General features: G+C 38.4%; 2 protein-coding genes across 7 annotated transcripts; both read right to left on the reverse strand.

Annotated features, from left to right (window-relative positions):
• Window positions 1-354: 354 nt before the first annotated feature.
• LOC110839278 (mitotic checkpoint protein BUB3-like) lies at window positions 355-10,947 on the reverse strand. Of its 2 annotated transcripts, none has more exons than XM_087344534.1 (5): window positions 8,748-10,947; window positions 4,480-6,436; window positions 3,612-3,685; window positions 3,012-3,152; window positions 355-1,098 (listed from the first exon to the last, which is right to left on the reverse strand). In XM_087344534.1, the coding sequence occupies exons 2-4, from the start codon at window positions 4,635-4,637 to the stop codon at window positions 3,028-3,030; spliced, it is 357 nt and encodes a 118-aa protein (XP_087200660.1). In that variant the 5' UTR covers window positions 4,638-6,436; window positions 8,748-10,947; the 3' UTR covers window positions 355-1,098; window positions 3,012-3,027. The 2 variants fall into 2 exon arrangements, with proteins under 2 accessions (XP_087200660.1, XP_021939047.1); XM_022083355.2 differs by lacking the exon at window positions 355-1,098 and having other exon boundaries at window positions 2,129-3,152; window positions 4,480-4,698; window positions 6,273-6,436.
• A 202-nt stretch (window positions 10,948-11,149) lies between these two features.
• Window positions 11,150-24,628, reverse strand: LOC110839277 (putative RNA-binding protein EEED8.10). 5 transcript variants are annotated; one of them, XM_087344521.1, is made up of 12 exons: window positions 24,539-24,626; window positions 22,671-22,771; window positions 22,460-22,548; window positions 20,695-20,831; window positions 18,564-19,003; window positions 16,811-17,017; window positions 15,301-15,876; window positions 13,534-13,738; window positions 12,415-12,551; window positions 12,028-12,192; window positions 11,668-11,779; window positions 11,150-11,434 (listed from the first exon to the last, which is right to left on the reverse strand). In XM_087344521.1, exons 2-11 carry the CDS (start codon window positions 22,747-22,749, stop codon window positions 11,688-11,690), a joined length of 2,127 nt encoding a protein of 708 aa, XP_087200647.1. In that variant the 5' UTR covers window positions 22,750-22,771; window positions 24,539-24,626; the 3' UTR covers window positions 11,150-11,434; window positions 11,668-11,687. The 5 variants fall into 5 exon arrangements, with proteins under 5 accessions (XP_087200647.1, XP_087200650.1, XP_087200648.1 ...); XM_087344524.1 differs by having other exon boundaries at window positions 18,876-19,003; window positions 24,539-24,625; XM_087344522.1 differs by having other exon boundaries at window positions 24,514-24,591.
• Window positions 24,629-24,755: the final 127 nt, after the last annotated feature.

Consider the following 24,755-nt stretch of genomic DNA (forward strand, 5'->3'; position numbering starts at 1 on the left):
TAAATTTAAAACTCAATTACAATTTTTCGTAGTGTAGTTTTTTGGAGATCGTGTCCAGATATTTGTTTATTGTTTGAAGTGATGCTTTTGATGTTTACATCGGTCAGAGATGAAATAGTAGACAACACAGTTGTGTCTGGAGGTGATCCAGAAGTATTACCGTATCCGATCAAGCATCACTTCAAACAATAAAGTTGATCCATTATATGAAAATATCTGGACACGACCTCCAAAAAACTACACTACGAAAAATTGTAAAAAATTGTAATTGAGTTTTAAATTTAATATAATTTTACACCTGATGATGGTTTTATAAAACCGAAACATGTTGTAACTGTTCCAATTGTAAATCGATTATTCGATATGGAACACAGAATATTTTAATTATTTTAATTATCTTATTTTAAATACATTGTGATTTGACTGAATAACCAAATAATTTAATTTTAATCATATATAAGTTTCAATATCCCAAGGCACATCATCAGAAGGATTCATGAAGTCATAGCGTTAACTTTGAGTAACTTACTGGTCAACTTTATCTTGCCTCGATATTGAATAAAACTCTTCATATCAGTTTCTACAAACTGACAATCTTCTACATTTGAAATACTTAGCTATTACAAACTTACCCGCAAATCCTACGAAATACTACCAACATCTAAGGAAGCCGATTACCAACTTTACCTCGGGCACTTCCAAATGTATTACATGGTGGCAGCGACGGGATTGCTCTCAACGCAGTAGAAGAACGAGGAAAGTCAGTTTTGTATCTTCAAAATTCAATTATTCAATCGCTGTCGTACGAGGGCCAGATCAACGCATCTTGGAGGACTCCTGAGTTCGAGTGCTGGCCAAATCTCGACTACGGATATCCAGATACGCAGCAATCAAGACAACGTGGGGAGAAGGCTACAGTAGCGCTGTTCAGGTCGGACCTCGAGGGGTAACGGGCAGGCAGCCTGTTAGCATACCACTACGCTCTGAGGAGTCAGTAACGTGCTGGGTGGTGAACTACCATATTCTCAACACCCTTTCTAATTTCGAAGGTTAGTACTGCTCCTGATGGCAAACTCCCATGATAACGAGGCTGAAGACCTAGAAGCAGAGGAGGGTGACCAAGCTATTAAGTTAATAACCAAACCATTTTCGGGTGATCCAAAAGAGTTGCGTTCTTTTTGTGACAATGTGGAGGCTGCTATACACCATGAGAGTGGCGTTATTGAAATTTATAAGAGCTAATATTATTGGGGAAGCACGAGATAAAATTATTAATCGAAGTCGAGAACATGGGATGAGATAGAAGCTTGTTTAGAAGAACATTACGTGGTAAAGCATACACTCAAATATTATGCTGCTAGTTTATTTCAAACTAGACAATCACATTATTTAGACTGGAAGAGCGACGCCTGATCTACTCAGTGGAGCAGATGCTTTAATGGCTGAATTGGTGAAAGGTACCTTCACTGCAGGCCTTAGAGACGATAGGGTTAAATATATAGTGAAATCCAGAGGCGAAAATGTTAGTCTAGCACAACTGGTAGAAACAGCTTTAGAAGAAGAAGGGGAGTTTAAATCTCAGGTCCAAATGTTGACACTGCCTTCATTATTGAAGAAACAGTTTTAATTAAGATGAGGGGAGGAGGATGTAGGAACCTTTTCTGGAGACGCTGAAGGAAAACTATTTTCAGGGACTGTGGAGATTGACAGCAGTGGTGCCTTTTTGAGATATTTTCTTTTAAGTATATTTGTAGGGAAGTTTGTGGTGATTGGATCAAATTAATAAATTGCTGTAATATTCGTGTGCACAAATTCGTAAGTCAGACTTCTCTAAACTGGTTACTTCCTGTACAGAACCCAAATAGCTACTCTGACAAAACACAGATTACAAGAAATGTAGTGTGTACATGGAGGATATCCCACAGAAACTAGGCATTAAGATGTATCATACGCCTGCTTTACTTTTCTCACTTTATTTCAGTTCTTGCCCAATGTCAGAACGACGAACTCGGTCTATTTGTAACACGTGTCCAGGAAAGATAGCAGCTACGCACTTCAGCATTTACCAACATAGATGTCATACGCGTTAATACTGTGTGTAGCGCAAATGATGTACTTGGAAGAAACATAAAGCATATCCAAGCGATTTACTCTTCTGTTACCTGGATACATTTAGTGCCGTACTGGTTACAGGCATAACAACACATAATTCTGTCTCTTAATGCTACGAACTATGAATATGATACTACAGGGACGGATAATTTTGATACAGATCTTGCACCAGTTAGGAATATAACCGAAGTTTTCCAACCTCATTGAGAATTTTTATGCCAAATCATGAGTAATTCGTACCGAACATTTATTTACTTTCTCAATCTCAGGCAATTAACAGGTGCCATTTTTTTTACCTGCTGGGAGCCTCTAAAATAAAATAAAAAAAAAGCTGTCCTACAGACATCCTGACAGACGAGATCGTCTTAACGGTTTTCCAGAACCAAAAGCCACCTCTTCACTTAAAATGTGAGATAGAGCATATGAGTGTTACTTCTGTGAATTATCATGTCATGTTTTTATAATATCTTTACACTTCATTTTACCATGAATATGAACTTTAAAATCATTACATAACTGGCAATTTCATTGTCATTCTTCCCCATGTCCTACGAACCACGTGTTTCCAATTCTGGTCATCCCTAAAGCAACTTGCGAACAATTATACCCTCAGTATCACCGTTCCTCTAATTTAAATATTTGATATATCACAGTAATATCAAAGAAACACTGGAGAAAGTCAAATATTCTAGACCAAACCAACGAGTACGTTTCCAACGTAGCGACTCGTAACCGTCGGCAGGTGACGGGAGACGAGGACACGGACAGACGGAGGATGACCTTGATTTGTACTGACTTTCAGAAAGTACTTCACAAAGGTGGTAAAAAGAACAGCAGATATCCATGTAAAATTCAGATTTGTACCAGCAGTCAGTCTTATTACTAAACAGATGACTCACTCGGTCGATTGATCAATCAGCCAGTATTTGGTTTTGTCTCTTGATCAGTGACATGACGGATGAACACATTGTCTTCTGGCATATTCTCTGGTGGTTCCTCAAGTTCGTAAACGTAAGAGCACGCAATTGCAAGGACAGTGCCTGGAACAATACATCACACAACACTTATCAATTTCATGTAAACCTCGATTATATACATTTAGTTTAAACTTAAAATAAAAGTCTCGATGTAATGAGTAGAGCCAATAATGACAAAACCACTCTTATAAATGTTTTTTAAGCATGGTCAATGTAATAATACAGAAATTTTATTGTTGTAAGAAGAATTCTGCTTCATTATTCTCAATATGAGTATCTAATTAAGTCAACATGTATCTAGAGCTGGGTATTGTACCACCAACTTAATGGCAAGGTCACAAAACCCCACAATTAATTTGTGTGAACCCTGTAAATCTATTTCATTATTATCACGAAATTCAAGAAAACAATTCAAAGAATATTTTAATGACTGGAAATTTATAGTGGGATGAAAACTGAAAATGTCTTACAAATTTCTGAGCTCTAAAAACGATGAAGACTTCACCAGCAATCCTGACTTACCAACATCGTTGAAGCACAGCGACGAGATGGTCGCACTGTAGCGTTGAAACTGACTCAACCGTTTCTTGTTGATTCTATCCCATATGTTGACAAATCCATCAGGATAAAATTATGAACATTCTAATTAATAAATAATGAAAAGAGATTTAGTTTATAATCATACAGCTCCTATTTTCCTTCTCACGTATGCATAAATCTTGTGTTCTTTATCAGTATTATATTTGTTAACATGGTTACATACAACGGGAAAAACACATCAGAAATGCCACTCACACAACTTTAATTGAAATCCCACAACTTTTTGGTATCATGACATCACGATGTCCTCCCGTAATTTTACACCTCGTCAGAATATTGATCCCGATGACACACACATTAGTATAATAAATCTGAATACAAAGCGTAAACTTGCAAAGTTAAAGTTTTGAGAAAAAAGCCTCTGAAGTCTGAATGCAAATAAAAAATACTTTAATTTTACATTATTGCTGCCGCCATGTTAGGAATCACCTGGACAGAGAGATGGCTGGGAGATGGATCGGCAGAGGTGGACCAATCGCTTGGCCTCCTAGGTCGCCAGATTTAACCCCATTGGATGTTTTCTTGTGGGGTTATGTGAAGAACATTGTCTACCAGGTTAAGATCAACGACCTTCAACACCTGAAAGCCCGCATAAGGGACGCTGTGGCTACGGTAACACCAAACATGCTTCAAGCAATGTGGAACGAGCTTGACTATCGTCTGGATATTTGTCGTGCCACCAGGGGAGTCCACATTGAAATTTACTGAGAAAGTTTTCCTTTCTGATGCCATAAACCAGATACGTGTTTGACAATTAGTTTCCGATATATAATTTTTTTATTTTGGATACCTTTCATCCGGACACTCTGTATAAATGTGGAGAAAAGAATAATTCTTTTCACTGTTATCTCCGTCTGTTGGGGAAACAGCGAATGCATCTGGTCTGGTACTTGAGACTCGACTCCCTGCGTTGAAGGACGTAGCCCACGTTGTGGAGGTCCCAGACATACACTTTGCATCCTGCTGTGCCCACAACAAACTTCTCACCACATAGACTCATTGTGTATACCTTAAGAACACGCAACACGGCAAATAAATCACTTTTTGTAGAATGATACGCAGATGAGTCACAATTCTAACACGTCAAATTTTCTCTGTGTTTAATTACTGAAAACATTGAAGTGTTTCATGCAAAGCAATGCAATGGCCGAGGTGACAGAATGATCCTGAATTGCAAATTTTTATTAATTTTTGTGATGTTAAAAATTTTGTATTCCTGCTTATATTTTTGAATCTAGATTTTGTTAAAGTGACTGCAAGTAGGAACCAAATAAATTAATTTAATTAAGTTAAATTAATATCTGGACAGGAAGTACAGAAGAGTAAAAAATGTAATCTTACTTAATGTGGCAATCATTTAATATTTCATTTTAATGAAACTCTCATGTTGTATAAATCACACAGTTTTTACTGTCCCCACACACTGTGGACTCCTAGGATCCCACAATTTGCAGTTGCATCCCAACTTCCTGTCAATATGCCATTTACTTCAGGAAAGTACTCGAATTGAATTGTCATGAGTTCCAACTACGGTTCCTCTACGACACAACACAATTACTGTTATCAATAAACACAGTGCAAACTAGGCACCATGAAAAGAGTATAATGGTATCTAATGCTAATTTTTTGGAACAGTGTCGCCAACAAATCCCGCATTATTCTTTCAAAATAGTCATTAAAAATTATTTCTGAAAACGTGTCATATTCACTTTCATCATTCCTGTGATAAATACAATAGATATCACAACCGAGGCAGGAACCTAGGGACTTGAAATGCATCGAGTATATTTTCAAGTACCTCGGATCAATATTAAATGAGAGTGATGGCAGGAAATATATTCTGTTATGCCCTGGGATCAATAATGAAATCCAAATCAATATCTCAGAAGTCAAAACTTAAATCCTACTGTACTGGCAGACCTAGGACGTGAGAGCTGTATGATGCTGAAGAGGATCTTAGATTGATGATAGTGAAAAGGAGGAGAATGAGAGCAACAGTGAGGACAGGGTCCTGCATGGGCTGTAGAACAGCGAAGTAAGTATAATTTAAAGGACTATCCTGGCCTTTGCCTGTAGGAACTGGGAAACTAAAAAGTCTGTCACAACTGCTGGTCTCCAGACTAAGATTTGAACCTGGAACCTCCTGAATATGTAGTAGGAGTACTAACCACTTAGACATGACAGTGGTAGATGCTGATTGGGGGTCTATATTTTATGTTTTGTATCATAAGCCACTTCTGAGAAAAAGTGAGGGAAGAAATATATCACTACACTAAATTTGTCACATGTAAAAAGTTTCATATCATCACAACATGTGTAATTATTAATTTAAAAAAGTATTTCTGCCACACTGTATTACATTACAACATTATTCCACGTTAAATGGTGCTAAGTCAGCCCCACCCGAGAAGTCTGCATGGCTAAGACGTTGGCATTACTAACGTTAGAAAATCAAAAATACAGAGGTTGAGTCACCTCTACAGTCAACGTTCATACCAAGTATCCTCAAAACTGGTTCAAGGGGAAAGAGAAACAGACATGAAGATACAATGCAAGCTTGTCGTTCTTTATAGAATACCTCACCTGGAAACAAACGTCCAAAACTGTCATGTTATTTGTTATAACATCATACAAACGTACAGTTTTGTCCCAAGAAGATACAAGTAAGAATTGTGCAGAGTTAGGTCCAAATTTAACAGATGATATGCCATCTTCTGGGGGTGTTTTCAGCTTAAATTCAGTCATTCCTAAACAAACAAGTACTCCAGTAGTCACAAATAAATACACAGAGATAAAATATATCATGTGCACTGTCATACATATAAATCTATTTATTTTATTTCCCCATACTATTATTCTTTACTGACCTTTGTAGATAATGCAAGAATTAAAAAATTACTGTTTGTATAAAACATTTTTACTTGAGGGGCCTTTTTATACAGAACTTACTACAATAATGAGATAATAAACACACTTCTACATCAGCTTATTATTATTATTATTATTATTTAGTGTTCTGTCTGACGACAGGTCCATATGAACAGGATCCTTCCATCCTTTTCTCGGACTGGGACCTGTTCATATACGTTCTTGGCAGATGATCCAGAAGTGGTTTGCCATTGCCTTCTTCTGTGTGTGAATGGAGTAATTGTTGGGATGCCACGGAGGAAAACTCCATGTTGCCTAGACCACGGCCTTGCCCAACACAAGTTATAAATTCGGGCACCGCCGGGAATCGAACCCGAGACCCCAGGATTACAAGACCAGCGTTCTAACCGCTACAGAAGTATTATAGTGAGATTTCAGGTTCTCATGCTGACAAGTATGATGTATGTCTTCTGGGATGTAGTGTACCATGTAATATGGCAAAAACCAATGAAGTGTTTCAGAGCTGCTTACCAGTCTACCACACTACACACTGCAACATGCCAGAAGACAGACATTTTCAAGTACTAAAGTGTTGTAGCAACATTATCCTTTATTGCTCCATAATTTCTTTCAAGAACCATTTGCTTTGTGAGATTACTGTGAGCTGCTAATCAAGAGACAGAACAGGGAAGATGGACTTCACCTGAGCCGGTCCTGGAAGCCTCTTATTCACACACTTCGAGGACTCCGAGAGCGAGCAAGAGTGCGCCGCCAGAACCAACCAGACCACTAACATGGCCCTTTTCAGGGCCCTGATCCATCCAACCAAACTCAAACTTGCTCTCTCTACTTTCTCTCCCACTCTCGCCCCCAGAACCAACCAGACCACTAACATAGCCCTTTTCAGGGCCCAGATCCATCCAACCAAACTCAAACTTTCTCTCCCACTCTCGCCCACGTGATTGGTCCACTCCCATGCCTGCTCCCATTGGCTCGGGGCAGGCTACACCTTTCACTTTCCAGCCTATAAACCTAGCACCTCACACCCTATTGGCATATTCATCGCCCTGATGACGGAGGCAGTATGACCTCTGAAACGTTGGTTAACATCGACCAGACTACACAGCGTAACAACCCAGAAGACAGAAATCTTCATACTCATCGCTCTGATGTTGGAGGCAGTATGACCTCTGAAACGTTGGTTAACATCGACCAGACTACACAGCGCAACAACCCAGAAGACAGAAATCTTCATACTCATCGCTCTGATGATGGAGGCAGTATGACCTCTGAAACGTTGGTAAACATCGACCAGACTACACAGCGCAACAACCCAGAAGACGGAAATCTTCAAGAGACAGAAAATTGCACTGCAATATAAAATAACTCACTGAGAACCAAATGATTGTCTGAGTGATATAAACTGGTTAAATTTCAAAATATGAGTGAGATGCACTGGCTTTCCCTATATCTTCAAGGCATTGCTGTGTAGGCAGACTGTCGACCCAGTGGACATTTTATTGTTTAAACCTTTGAAATTGGTTCATTCAGATTTTTGTAACCCTTCTGTAGACCTTCAACAAAGCCACATAAAAGATGTCACAATTTATCCTTATCCCTATAACTGTGAGCAGTTTATTTTCAGAAATCCTTATGGATATTATCAGAGTACTCTATGATTACGTAAGACTTGATGACGGAGGCAGTATGACCTCTGAAACGTTGGTAAACATCGACCAGACTACACGGCGCAACAGCACAGAAGACGGAAATCTTCATACTCTATGATTAATTTACAAAAATGTGACAAACAACCAGGATTTTGTGAAACATGCAAAGTTGTACGGGCAGTACATGAAAATGTTAAATTAAATGAACCAGTAATAGTTAATATCAGTTTCCAAAATGAGGACTAGAAGGAAAGAACATCCCCTGTAGCCGACATCGTTGACAATGTCTTATACCGAAGTTTGCAGTATGAACAAATATTTAAATTCTTTATACAACAAAAGATCCACTTTTTTTTAAACCCAAATTTTGGAAGCACTCTCATTTTTCTGACATCTCTATACTTGCAATAAGCACACTTCAGCAAATACTATTTGCAATTCAGATGACACTATCACAAACTTACAGTCAAGCAGCAACACTTTTAAAGCTGTTACATCACTGATAATCATTTGTACTTACTACTATTAAAATTAATATGAAACAATCGTAGCTAAAGCTGTATTTTGTTGCTTACTGTTGACTTTTTGCTTTTTACAGTCAAGTCCTGGAGATGCATTTTTTACTTTTGCCCTAAAACAAGAAAAACACTTTACCTTCACACTTACAGACACGTGAGTTATACAAAATCTGTCTCGTAAAGTCCCCACATTCCTAAATTCTGATATTAGTATTGCTTGTACCTGAAGAAAACTATGTGAAGTGAACCTGTTAATCCAATAGTTCGCTGTTCCTTTGGGACTCGTATGTATATATTAAACTAAATGACCACAGAGAAATAAGGATTCCAAAACAGAGATGGGCAGCCACTTAATTTAAAAGAGGTTCTTGTTTTGTTTATTTATTTCTCAGTTTATTTAATGCATTTCCTGCAAGTTCATATCCATGTTTAAAACAGACTGTACTGGTTCTTACACTGAGTTAAATTAATCCAGTGCATACCCACCCATGTTACAGGGTGGCTGAAAATAAATGCTAGGATTACAAACATGAATAACTTAACTTACCCACTGCTCTAGGTAAAAAGTAAAGTAAAGTTTGTCCCACTATACGCCATGTAGGCGTTTGGGGTGAGTGGTCAGCTTTACCCCCGGGAAAGGACCCCCGGTACCCATTGTAGAGGAGGCTGGGTGGGCCCCAGAGCCGGTCTGGACGCAGAGGCTAGAGGAAAAATCCTCTGCCCCCGTCGGGGATCGAACCCCGGTCTTCCAGCCCGTAGCCAGTCACTATACTGACTGAGCTATCCCGGCTCATCGACTGCTCTAGGTATAGTAATGAAATCAACTACATTTTTGTCCAAACCTCTCAAAGTTTTGATCTGTTATAGTAAAATAAGTTCAATGTTGTGTGTTGCTTCACACACGTCCACATGCCAATCCAGATCTTGCATCAGTGTTTCTGGACTGCATTGCCGATTCTTTTAGCTCCTCTATAATGGTTGGTGTTGTTAATCAGGTGACATCTTTACCCCCCACCCCAGAATAAAAAGAGATTCGATCAGGAGATCTAGGCTGTCAAGAAACTGGTTCTAGTTTTTGAATTCACCTTCCAAGAAAATGTCTATCTGGGCCATGGGAGTGACTAATGAGGAACAAAACTTTGATAGGTGGGGAAAACAATATAATTGGTATCGTTGCTGCACTCTGATGAACCACGGACATATACTTAGTTTTCAAGCATTTATTACTTCAATTTTCTCACTAGCATCTAATAGATCTTGTGTTTTCCTTTATAGTATGAATGTTTATGCTCAATAAATTACCTCCATCAGCATCAACAAATGTCTACTGAATTCAATGAAGGAGAATGTTGCACAATAAAGACAGTATTCTGTGATACAATTAGCCAATCTTCAAAATAAGTCTGAGCTGTGAATTACGTTTAACAGAGAACAGTTTGTAGCTATTATGAGTTTTAAACTGGATCAAATATAATGTATTGCATACTTCACTTTGGCTCTTTATCCACTACCCTAGTTATTGTGAGATATCTCTGGCTGAAGATTTCTGCAAATAAAAAGTTGACAGTGGAACCACGGTTCCGGAGAATTTGACGTAAATACGTCTGTACGGAAAGGAAGTTTATATATTGGCTTTATTCTAAATATTTCCTTCATATATGCTTTACAATTGAGATAAGTTTGATTAAGACTTTGCTTATTTAACTTGAATTAGTTACGCTTAAGATGGGTCTGTGGTAGCTGAATGTAATGTTCATAGGTAACAACAATGCCGAGTAAATACGACGTTTCCTAGGTAACAACAATTCCGAGTAAATACGACGTTCCCTAGGTACACTTGTTACACTTTTTCGTATCCCCTTTCTCACCGAATGACCCTTCCTTATAGACGTATTTACGTCAAAAACTTTACCCGTTACTTTGGCACAGTATTTGTATTCCAATTCATTACTACTGAACCGAGCTCATTTGGGTTGTAAAGAATGTATGTATATCATGCTCGTGCAGGACAGACTACCGTACTTTCATAAGCCATATGCATTTATACATTTTTACACTGAACAGTGTGCAAATAGAAAGACTTCTATCCTTCTGTAGCACATGTCGTAAGTTCCTGCACTAACTGCAGTGTTACCTGTGTGCTGTGATTGCGAGGATGTTAATTTTTATAAACAATGGAACGTGACCCACAATAACTTGGGATATTAATCATAACAAATTTGTAACTAATATTCTGTACATCACAAATACATATGATTCATCGATACACAATAGTAATTTCATTTCTGGGTTTATTCATTAGTGGTAAATTTTAAAAAAAACTTTTGGATCATATTTTCAGAAAAAATTAATCATAGAAGGAGTTTGTGTTATGCAGGCTACACAATAAGAAATGAACACAACACAGAAAGAATATTTTTATTGTTTGGGAAAAATGTAAATATATTTTTAATCTTCAAAGAAATAGAGTTTGTTCTTCAAAACTGTCCAGCCACCGCAGTCTAACTTTGGACATCAGTATCACAAATATTGATTAATTTACATTAAACTCAGCCTTGTACTCGCACTATAACATCTACACCAACAAGACGGCCAAATGAACTTGTAAGGTGTGAACGCTTAATGTCATTTTAACATACAGCTATATGGTGCTGGGTCTGGAAGTTATGTGTATTTTTCTTCTAATAGTCTGAAAGAAAAATGCCCTTCAGAGTTAAAAATTTCAGACATTTTCTGATAAAATATTTATTTTAGAAACCTCATTATAATCTAACTTCGCAACCCAACGCAGCCCCCAAATAATCTCTCTGTTTACTCACATTAACATTTAAAAATGAACTACAAGCAGGAAGACAGAAATGATACTCCAAAGTGAGTGACCCACTGGAAATGTTTATCCACATTAAGAGTAACAGAACTTACCAAAATGTCACTTTCATGTATCAGTCTTCATAATAGTCACCATCGTCAGAGAAGTCTTCATAGAAGTCGTCGTCATCATCATCTCCAGTAAACAATGAATGGCAATCCCAATCTAAAAAACATTCATTCTTACATTATTTTGTTAATTACAATACCCATTAAAGCGCAAATGTATTAAAAGCGTAGGATGTGAGGATCTCACGGCAGTGAGGACAAAGATGGCTGTCTCCTGGTTTGCAGCGCCATGCAGTCCAGTAGAAGTTTACAAGCGTTTCAGAGGTCCTTGCTGCCTCCACCACCAGGGCAATTGCTGAAACCCAGAAGACAGCCACCTTGTTGAATGTAATCAAGAACAGTTACCCCAATCACAGAGATCATCCATATAATCAAAATCCTCATTATCTGATGATGGGAAGTAAATTTCATCGACAAAATCCGGTCGAAGACGAGCGATACAGAGGTCTGAAAAATCCACTTCAAGTAATGGGTTCTTTTCCACAGGAGCAGATCCGCAAACACTGGTGGCTGAAAAAAGTAGAAATCCTTGTTACATTTAAGACTGTATCTGCCTGAAAACAAATGTCACCGTCTTCTAATATCATTAATCTGAAATCATAAAGCCAGAGTTCTACATTGGAACTGCCATTCTCGATGCACACATCCTGCTCATCTATGCTATATTCCATGTCCACTCCTACAACAAAAGGAACAAAGAATATTATTTCCAGTCAAAATGACCCAACTTACCTCCCACTACCAACGTCAGCTTGACGCCGTTGGTTCGCAATTTAACGGAATCCAACGCTGCTTGAACGGTGGCATCAGTCACAAGATCACACCCACTAAAGTCGAAAAGTTCCAATTCACTGCACGAGGTTACCACACTGAAAACACAGTTCATGTTAATATTAGACTTTCTAAAAAAAATCATCTGTAACCAGGAAATTTTATAATTTACTTGGATCAATTCCACAATTCAAAACAAGAGACCACCTGTTGAACATCCACACACTGGACCCAATGCCACAAAAAATCAGGTTATGTTTTAATAACAAGTGACACAATGGTGGAAGTATAAATAGTACTAAATGTATCCTAGGAATCATATGCCAGTCAAGTCTGTTATACGGATTAGTTTGGCGTTACAGTGGAGAGTGCAGTTTTTCTGAAGAACTCGTCAGAAACAATCTGGCTGTCAATCCTCGATGCGTTAATTTCACATATCCATCCTAAACAATTCAGAAGGAACAATATAAGCTGAGTTTTTGCATATCCAAATCTGAGCAACAATACATTAACATAAATATATAGAAATAAAACAATAAAAATTATTTCCTCCTCAAAATTAAACGATGAATTAGTTCATACACGAAGTTATTCGTACAAAGAACGAGTCTGTTACACATACATCTGAGCAGCAACAGATGAATGTAAATGAGATTATCTACACTGTACCTAATACAATAAACTTTTTGTAGTAAATAATGGAATTTCTAAGTCTGCTAGTCAACTATGTAAATGTATTTATTTATTTAGTGTTCTGTCTGACGACAGGTCCATATGAACAGGATCCTTCCATCCTTTTCTCGGACTGGGACCTGTTCATATACGTTCTTGGCAGATGATCCAGAAGTGGTTTGCCATTGCCTTCTTCTGTGTGTGAATGGAGTAATTGTTGGGATGCCACAGAGGAAAACTCCGTGTTGCCTAGACCACGGCCTTGCCCAACACAACTTATAAATTCGGGCACCGCCGGGAATCGAACCCGAGACCCCAGGATTACAAGGCCAGCGTTCTAACCGCTAGACCACCGTGGCTATTTATGTAAATTACCAACAGACAAAAGCTGATAAAATATTTATGTACCTGATACAAGCAACATCTGTGAAAGTTGGACAGCCTCGACACACAAGCTTCCGGAGTTTTCCTTTGCGTGCTACAGCTTCCAACGCTGCGTCAGACACGTTTGCCATATAACTCATGGACAGGTTAAATAAATTTGGTAATGCTGCCAGGCTTCTCAAGCCACTGTCTGTTATAGAACCTGATTCCCAAGAATGAACACTGCAACCTGAAAACAGAACAGGCAAACACATCAATCCAACCCTTTACATTATATCTGGACAGATGGTAATAAAGCACATGTACGAAGGCAAATTTTCAAACGACGGCCCATCGTGTTACCAAAAATGTTACAGTTTTACTACAAACATTTATTAATGACGAACACATGAAAGCATTTCTTCACAAACCCTATAAAAAGACATGTTACGTTCCAAAAAATATGATATTAAATCCTACTACCAAAATAGTTTCTTCGCAAATATTCCACTGTAAGAACTTGTTATAAATCACAGCAAACATTCAGATATCATATCAGACAGTACATATATCATGTTCCCCACACAAGAGCTGTCGTTTGTAATGTCATCAATTAAAATTAGACAATGTTCAACAACCTGCCAGGAATTCTGATTGGTTTCTGAAGAAAATATTTACAGAAATTTCACAAAATTCCATAGTGGCAACATCTACAGCCCCTGTATAAACCAGACATACAGCTTGAGATTTGAGGTTCTCATGGTGGTAGACTTGAGTTATGATGCGGTGTGGTCCCGTAGGTTGTTATTAACATATCAGAGGACTGTTCATTACTGCCTATACGAGGTGCGATCGGAAAGTTTACAGACTGTGTCAATAGAGGGCGAACCGGATGTAGTACGAGCTTTTGCCGCTAGGGGGTGCGGCCTACATTCATAGTGAATCAGTGTGCCAGCCGGCATCATCGAATTAGCATTTGTTTCTTAGTTACGGGCGTTTTGGTAGTGCATTACACCGACCCTCCTGCGATTTCGGAATGGCGTGTGCATCAAATTTTGCCAAAGACTCGCCAAAACGGCTACGGAAACCTATGAAATGCTAAAGCAAGCATTTGGGGAGTCCGCAATGGGTCGTGCACAAACTTTTGTGTGGCATTCACGTTTTAAAAATGGCCGAACCTCTGTCGATGATGACGAGCGTTCTGGACGACCATCTTCGAGCACAACGCCCGAAAATGTTACGAAGATTCGGCAGGTCATTCACGAAGATCGACGTCGTACCATCAACGACTTGTGCGACATTGTTGGGATAGGCTATGGGACCTGTCAGCTGATTCTAAAGGAAGAACTCCACATGCGACGCATCATGACAACGCGCCAGCGCACACCGCCCTCAAAGTTCGGCAGTTTTTGGCCTCAAACACCATGGCCGTCATCCCGCACCCTCCTTATTCGCCGTGTGACTTCTTCCTCTTCCCAAAGATGAAAATTCAGCTAAAGGGAAGGAGATTTGAGACGATAGAAGAGATTCAGGCAGAATCGCAGATGGTGCTTGACAGGCTGACAAAGAAAGATTTCCAGGCTTGGCAGCGGGGCTGGGATCGTGTTCACTCCCAGGGGAACTACTTCGAGGGTGATGGATGAATTTAATACCTGAGATAAGTGTACGGGTTTTTATAGGCGCAGTCTGGAAACTTTCCTATCGCACCTCGTAAGTCCACACATTATCACAACCCATGGGTTACAGCAATAGTTCTATTTCTTGTTATGCATGTACAAAATTGCAACCCGACACAAACAAAATGTAACGCACCCGTTATGTTGAGTTCTTCGATCTTGAGACAACTTCTTGTGATGGCATCCATGATCTGGTCATTAACAGCAAGATTAAGCTGAAGATTCAAGCTAATAAGGTCGTGTAGCTGATCCAGTGCTTTGAGAGCTGTAGAACTCAATAAGGGGAAATACTCTGCCAATGACAATGATCGTAGTTTTGGGACAGCACCCATGATACCCGACACATCACTGCTGGACAACGTAGCACAAGAATTGAGGCTAAGGCTAGTAAGACTCTTGAGTTCACGAAGTCCGCTCACAAGACTCCCGGGTCGGATACTGTTACATCCATCCATCACTAATATCTTCAGTGGTGCGTGTGCCAGGCCTCGAACACATTTTCCTGTCAGTTTGTTGTTGTGGGATAATGTAACAGATTCCAAGTGTTGACATTCTCGAAACATTTTCTGGAGGTCTTTATCAAAAATGCCTGAACAACTATCCAAGTTGAGCACTCTCAGTTCATGACTAATCGTTGACAAAAATCTGAGGCCATATGAAGTTACTGGCAAACCAGCAAGATTAAGGCAGCGAAGGTTTTTACAGTAGGTAGCTGAAACAGTAATTAAAGCTATAGTTTATTTATAATATAAACATAATAAAATAACAAAATTAATTTTAAACAAAGCAGACTTATTAAACAAAATCAATAGAATATTTCTTTCTTTCTGATCACAAATTGAAAACGCAATGTATAAAAAGACGCAGCTTACCTTTTCATGACAAGCTATATTGCATTTTATAGGTTAAGTAGGTTACGACACTGCTAATAAGCAACTAAACGGTCAAGACATTGAAATATAAAAATCATGTGTGCATTAATAATCTTATATCCCCAATTACAGTAAAATATGTCAGAGGAGTTACAATAAAAGGTTATCAAAAATGGCCATGTTATAAGAAACACCAAACACCTTCGTTTATATGCTCCAGCTAGCTAGGGACTCAGGGTCGTTAACGGGGATCGATGGTGATTGACGGTGAATCTAACTGTATATTTATTATATAATTTCTTTGAAACACAAGCTTACAAAAGTTTTAACCTTCTACTGTCAAGATACTCTCCACGACTGCTGCTGCTGGCTCACTCCCCCAAGAGACCACATATGAGTCCCCCAGCCTACTCTCTCACTTAATACAAACGATTCTTTGTTTTAAGGAATTCCAGCCAGCTCGCCCTTGCAGCGTTAATCCATAGGACTCTAATGTCTGGACGGTTACAACTGATGCTCTACACTGGTCAGATTACATTAGAGTCAAATGATACATTCAGCTGAAACTTAAACATGGGACCTCTGCAATGCACAACAGGAAAACTGCCCTTTCAGCCATGATGTTCACTACCTCATCTAGACATTAACCTCGTGGTGTGCGAGTTTCTGTCAGAAAGTCTGGTTTCAAATGTGACATCAACTGCACAATGTCATTCAGATTAGGTCAATGAGAGTTAATTAGAAAAGCATCGTCATCCGTATAAATTCACTCACCGATAATTCTATGTACTGAAGCGTTTAGGCAATGAGGCCCGTGACAGAGATCAAGACTTTGGAGATTTCTACCACATCGTTTCAAAAATGCCTCAAGTATTGGCATGTCGAGGTACGACGCAGATGACAAAGAGAATAACGAAGTGAAATCCAAGTGTTTCTGGTATACCCACATGTCCAAGCACACCTCTTTCCAACGTTTACAAACTGCACAAAGAATTCAATAACAAGATTATTTAATACAAAACAAGTAAACACTAGGAACTAGCATTTATTATGTATGAATGGGATTCAGAAAATTAGGGTCATAATCTCATGGGGTCTCACAAACAACTTCTCATGATAACAAGAATTACTTAAAATATTAATTAAGTACAGTTATGGTGAGCAGTAGCAATGCTCACACAGGTTTTCTGCCTGCTTCCCTCCCACCAATGGTAATGCACATGTTCTTGGACTCCCCACACTAGAAATGTCCTTATTCTGTTGTACAAACAGAGACAACAGCATTGGCTCGTACACCATCATGGAAGCGAAAAAATCAGCAAATTACAGAAACTATTCTAATACCAACAATTTTCCCAAACAAAATATCAAAAGACAACACAGAATTCATTTCAAAATCATCAAATGACTCAGAGTCAGCCAGTATTTTCTAAAAGGGCTCCACACTGCCTAACCTACAGCCACGACCAGAGTACCTCAACATTTTATAACCCCCAACCTCACGCAGATAATCAATACAAATCAATATGTACAAGAGAGTTACCAAAACTTCGCACAAAACACTGTCAACGATTACAGAAGTGTAAGGCCTGAATTTAAAAGCCCAGCATGAACGTGTTAAATAAATTCTTACCATATCCAAGATAAACAACTTCAAAATTTATCTTTTGCTTCTATTAACAAAATAAAATTAAAAGACCTATCCCCTTTCTGACGTAACAGATACAAATGATAGCAGCTGAGTTTAGGATGCTTCTGCGCATCTTCTGTCATGTGCCTTTATCTTACTAGCGTTCCCTGTCTGGGAACGTAAGTTGTGTACTCAGCCCTACGAACGTTCCCGGAGCGGAACTCAAAACTTGCAACTCTGTAAGTAGACTTGGCTACGTCATTTGGCCTCTTTTAGGGGCTGCAAATATTGAATCACTTTCTCTAGGGTTCTGGCAAGTTCAAACTGAGCTGTCGACCCGGGAAATATAATCATAAACAACAATAAACATTGTTATTGTCAAGTCGGTTTCGGCTTCGTTTTCAGACCTCCTAATCAAAGCTACTCACATTCCTCGACATGATGGGCGAGAATAATGCGTATCCACTGAAGTAGGGGAGACAAATTTTTCATTGTGGTCATTAGTTCACAACCATGTCGAATGAGCTTCAAAAGAACAAAGTAAAGTTACTAAGGCCTATTTAGGCAATTAAGATATTAGCTGCATTTTTAAAAACCTCTATGTATTCTCTGTTCTATTCGAATAAATATGGCATTTACTTCGTCAATTTATCATTTTTACTTTAGATAATATTAAAGTTTTCTGTAGAGCGTGCACGAAAGTTTTAAAACCTGCAAAAAAAAACCTCTGTAGGGCTGCTACCACTTTGCTATTTAAATCCCCGTCGTTTAAAGGTTAAGCTTCGCAGTTGGTACATAAAACATTCGGCTGTTTCGAGCACAAAGCAGACGGCATTTGTATACCACCGGGCAGTAGAAACTCTACTAATTAAACACACATGTGAGAAAATAACATACCTCTCTCAATCCTAAATCTCTCTCTTTTGGTAAGATACGAGAATATATGCATGAGGCAATCATCATTGAGAATATGGATTAAACACTCTCCCTTCATTTCTTTCCTTTTTACTTTGCCATTCTTTGTTTCTCCTTCCTGCTGCTGTTCAACTGTACCACAGGCGGACATCTGAGAAGGAAGGTCACATCCACCGACTGCCTCACTCTCCTTCTCATCATCCAAAGTAGACTCACTCCCTGAAAAGGTCGTTGCCTTATTACGAGTCTGTGCCTCCGGTGAATCTATCTCCTGACACTGGTTGTGCTTCCTACCATGGGAATTTGATTTCCACAAGACCCTTCCATCTGGCAGTTCAACTGGTTGGTGCCAGCTGTCGGCCGGTGCCACGTATAAAGTCCGAAAATGAAGCTTCAGCTCTCCGTGTTTCAATTTCAACACACTGGAAAACACCAAACACCAATTCTTTACTTCTTAAACTAAAATAAAATGATTTACTCAATAGTATTAACTAAAGATGGCTGTCTTCTGACTCACCGCCATGAAAACCTCAAATCCTACAGAGTATTAACTAAATACTGCCAACTTTTATAAAGAGCATATGATTGTCACACAACAATTAAATTAAATTAAATCCGTGGCGTCACAGCTCCAGAGAGCCAAAGCCGACTAGCTGGCCTCACGTTCACATGCCTAAACAGAGGTGAACGATCATCCAACCAGATATAGGGAGACGTGTCGTCAGCACGACGAACCCCCAGCCATTGCTAGATTTTCCTGACCGGATTACGCTACTCATTGTAGCTCCCCAATTTCCTCACGATCCTGGGTTGCCACCGGTGCCATACACTGGTCGAAAGCTCATGAGAAAATTTCTCCTCCCCCGAGACTCGAACCAGCGCGCACATAACAATAAGTCCACTAATAAATACAGGCATGCATGCACATGTGCACACACACACCATAACTTCACGACTTCAAATGTTACAACAAAATTTCATAACAACGAAAACTCTGAACAAAATCTAGATGACTGTATCCTGGCTATGGCAACGATGATGTTCTTCAGGGTTTTGGCACCATGTCGACTGGTTCAGCCCTGAAGATGGACACGGACATTTCTCTGAATTGCCTACATCTACTGACCAGCCAACACAGCACCAAAACCCAAAAGAACATAATTTTGGTACAGTCGGTTTATTCGGTATCTGCCAAAGGAAATAAAACCAACTTTGGAATAAAAGAAGGCAGTACCTTAAATGCAATAATTTTAATTTGCTTATGGATATACTACGTTGACTCCCTTGTGGTCATATTTGAAAACGCTACTTCAGCATTCACACTGCACACTGATAACACATTCAAATTTGATATTTATTACAGATACTGTACGCTTTAATATATACCATTGCAGGCCATGTCCAAGTTAGAATAATGGGATTTAAATTCGATGAGGTAATTGATGTAATGTAGAATAAAACAGGTTTTGAATGCACGACAGTCATGCACTTTGTATTTTAAACCAAACTTAATTTATCCACGTCCCGCGCCGTAGCCGCGCGGTCTGAGGCATCATGCTTCGGACCGGCGATACGGAAAGCGCGCTGGTTCGAGTCTCGGGGGAGAAGAAATTTTCTCATGAGATTTTCGACCGGTGTATGGGACCGGTGCCAACCCAGCATCGTGAGGAAATTGGGGAGCTACAATGGGTAGCGTAATCCGGTCAGGAAAACTAGCAATGGCTGGGGGTTCGTCGTGCTGACCACACGTCACCCTATGTCTGGTTGGATGATCGTTCACCTCTGCTTAGGCATGTGAACGTGAGGCCAGCAGCCAGCTAGTCGGCTTTGGCTCTCTGGAGCTGTTACGCCACGGATTTAATTTAATTTAATTTATCCACAGACATTGATAAGAGACAAAGTTCATTTTGTGCCAGATTCTAAATCTTGAGACACACAGACCCTCATAAGAAAGAAAGAAAGAAAGAAAGAAAGAAAAAGATAAAATGAACAACTGAAATTCAGTCCGTAATCTTAAGAATCAAGACTGCCAGTTATTTACACATTTTCACTTTGATAAACTGAGCCAACTATTACAGGCAAAAGATTGATATTTTAAATGTGTTCTATTTACCTAGATGCATCTTCTGGGTACTTAAATGTCACAAAGCCATATTTCTTTCTCGCCCGGGTAATTACATTTCTTGAAATATAAGCATCAACAACCTTCCCATAGTGACGGAAAAGACGACGTAGATCACAGTAAGATGTCTGAAGATGAAACAAGACAAGCTTTATATAAATCTGTCAGTCTCTTAAGTAACATACATGGCCCTTAAAATAAAATTAAGTGAATCAAACACATATGGTAAACCTTGTAAAATGAAATTAATGAATTTTATGTTTAACCAAATTATTCCAAAGGATCCATAAGGTATTTGTAAAGCTTTAAGTAAAATCACCCTTAAAATTAATTAGTAAATGAAACATGTATATGATATTTCTGATACCGGGTCTACAATTTATGAGGCTGCGGTCGTGCTTGCATTGCGTGGTCGGCCGGTGTCCCGTTGATGCGGGCAGGAGTTTTCCGCGTTTGGGTGACCGGTGAATCAGTTTCAGTGCCGCTAGTAACAGCGAACTACAAATATTTCTCGTCACTAATACATGTTATCACATTAATTGTTCTTACCTTAAATCACAAAAGATGTTCAAAGTGACTTCCTTGTGCTTGCAGGCAACTTCACATCTCGTTAACTTGTTTCGAGATACTCGACGAAGCTCTTCTTGGGAAATTGCCGAATATTTAAGTGCTTCAGCAGTGTGCGGATAAATTGTGAACGTTATGTAAATTTAATAGTTAGACCCTTTTTCCAAGAAAAGACTTACGGTTTCTTCATGCAAGACAATGCTACAGCTCACGCAGCTGATCGGTCGATGTTAGCATTAAGAGAAGTGCTTGGTGAACAAGTTATCGATCAGTGGCCTCCGCGTTTCCCCGGACTTAAACCCGTGCGATTTTTACCTGTGGGGCATGCTGAAGAACAAAGTTTATGTAAACAATCCGCACACTGCAGAAGCACTTAAAGAAAATATTAGGCAATTCATTTCGGCAATATCCCAAGAAGAGCTTCATCGAGTATCTCGAAACAAGTTAACGAGATGTGAAGTTGCCTGCAAGCACAAGGAAGTCACTTTGAACATCTTCTGTGATTTAAGGTAAGAACAATTAATGTAATAACATGTATTAGTGACAGAAATATTCGTAGTTCACTGTTACTAGCGGCACTGAAACTGATTCGCCGGTCACCCACCAGAAGAACGAGCACAACTCCTGCCCGCATCAACAGAGCGCCAGCCGACCACGCAATGCAAGCACGACAGCAGCCTCATAAATTGTAGACCCGGTATAAGTGCTGTACAGAGTTTCATTAACTAATGAAGGACTCAAAAAACATAACTAAAAGTTTAATTAGGCACTTGAGAAATGTGGTTCCTAAAGCCATTTCAAATTCATTAAATATATACCAGGTAGCAGTCAAATACAGGTGCACTCTTAATAAGCTTCATTTGTATCTACCAACAGAGATATCCACTTTACAATGAATGTCTATATCCTTACATTCACCAATATTTTATGAAATAAAACTTTAATCAATACACATTGTCTTCATACTACCTCCAACTCAACCAAAATGAAAATGTGCCCTGCAACTATTCTGAATATTCAAAACATATTCTGATTACTTTTGATGTGTTCAAAACTGTAACAGTTTCTTCAAATATATATATATATATATATATATATATATATATATATATATATATATATATATATATATATATATATAAAGTGAGACTTCCACACAAAAATGAAAATAAAAAACAATGTTACTTACCCTACCACTTAAATTTCCCACATATAATTTCCTTACTGGTGGGCCTTCGTTGCTTACTGAACTAGGTGCACTACTACTTTCATCATGTTCTGGAAAACAGTATTTAAGTTTAGAGATCCCGTCATTGTTAATTTGAATCCATTACACTTAAAGCTACATTACATTCAGGAATTATTAAGGGAGATAACAGAATTCAAAATTAAAGACTCACCATCATCATCCAGCTTCCATTTACTTATCTTATATTCAACCAATTGGATCATGATGTCATTGAATGCAACATCCACCATAATGTTTTAACATAAACTAAATCTGAAAGCAATGAAGAATTTTTGTTTCAAAATTTATCAAAATATGTTCAGATTTGTGGTATATAGACAAATATATGTAAACAAAAATATGACAAAGTTTACGATATTTTATGACTTTCTTTCTATGTAACTAAGCATGGAGCTGCTCTTTCTAAAATATTACATAAGATGGATAAGGCATGCATCAGACATCGCAGAAATAAGAAATCAAAAAAATTTTGGTCAGCAAATTTGAAGTAAAAAAACCACTTTGGAGACCTAAATATATTTGGGATAACAATACATATTTACTGTCTCAACAAAAGACCCTTTCTTACTCAGTGCAAAACATCAGAAATAAGAACTGGAGTAATGTCTCAATTGTATGATTCACATACATTTCATTTTACAACTTACCAAATATAAGTACTGGAACTATATATCTAAAAACTCAGTAAACACAGATGTACAAAAACAAGTATACGTCATAATCTGAAATTCAACCATGTGGTACTAAATCTGCGAAACTACTGCAATACGTTTCACAGTACTTTCTTTTATCCACTCGAATTTCAACAAATGTACATACATCAACGCCACTAACCAAAACCTCTAATAGTTTTATCAATCTCTCTGCCGCATCAATTAGCACAACAGAAGTAAAACACAATTACAAACACGGCAGACTGAACGATTAACAACTCTCCATGACTCCTGCAACAAATTCGATACATATCACATCTGCCTCAAGTAATACCAACATGACATCTGCAATCTCGGTATGAAGATATGGAAACTGATTGGCACAATCGAATGAAAACTATCGAGCAGTTGCAAACCATCAGATAATAACAGTATTCAAAAGAACAATGAAATGTGTTTATTCTCTCTCTCTCCCATACATTTTGCAGTAGGAACCTGAATAAAGCTTGTCCATAAACCTTCACAGCAGGAGTTCAATGTAGTATAACTTAGGTTTGCTATTAACCCACGTTTTACCAAACTGCAGTTACAATTTCAAAGTGGGGCCTTCAGTTCTCGTCACCTGGAAATTACAACTGTAATGTTTGTCGAAACGTTGGTTAATACCATACATTGGATACAGTTTCACTCGAAGGAATAATTTTATATTCTTTATTCATTCTGAAGCACGTAGCCGGGGTGATTGCCTAATGCTACTGGTGTTTCACAAATTACATACACAAATTAGGTGTTTCGTCACAGCGTCGTAGGATTCCATGTCATTGTGATAAATTTATTCAAGTATCTCTTCATAAAACAAAAATTGTCAGTGGAACCACGGTTCCGGAGATTTTGACGTAAATACGTCTATACTGTAAGGGAGTTTATATATTGGCTTTATTCTAAATATTTCTTTTATTCTTAATTCCTACCAGATACGTAGATTTGTGAATCAAGTTTCTCTTTATATGGACGTTGAAACTATAATCATCGTCCAATTCTCTAGGAAGTAACCTTACCATATTATTAACACCTACTGGAACATTGGTTACTTGTCCCAGTATCCCAAATGCACCCAATTGATGTCTTAACCTCCTAATTTGCATAAATGGAAGTAATGTAGTGTAGTGGAAACTTTAGTGTCATTATTTAATACTTCTATTTTTTACGTTTTCTGTACTGTCTCATATATTCTGCATTATGGAGTCTTTTAGCATCAATCTCATCCATCTTGTACATAGTATGACGTAACAAACTAACGCAACAACAGATTACTTAATAATTATTATATAAGATAAGTACTTGTGATATTGTAAAACGTTGTTACCAGCACAAAATTATCTACTCCACGACGCACTTCTTCTACAAACGATTCACAGCTCAGCTCTTGCCGCAATAACGAAAGCGGATTGTTGACGGCAATAATGAATCACAACAATGCCGAGTAAACAGGTGACGTTTCCTAGGTAACATAACAATGCAGTTACACTTTTTTGCCGAATGACCCGTCCTTATAGACGTATTTACGTCAAAAAAATTTACTT

Source organism: Zootermopsis nevadensis, unplaced genomic scaffold (genome assembly GCF_977971745.1).
Source record: "Zootermopsis nevadensis isolate Lab colony 2312 unplaced genomic scaffold, Znev_1.0 Znev_ptg000007l, whole genome shotgun sequence".
In the NCBI taxonomy this organism is placed as follows: Eukaryota; Metazoa; Arthropoda; class Insecta; order Blattodea; family Termopsidae; genus Zootermopsis; species Zootermopsis nevadensis.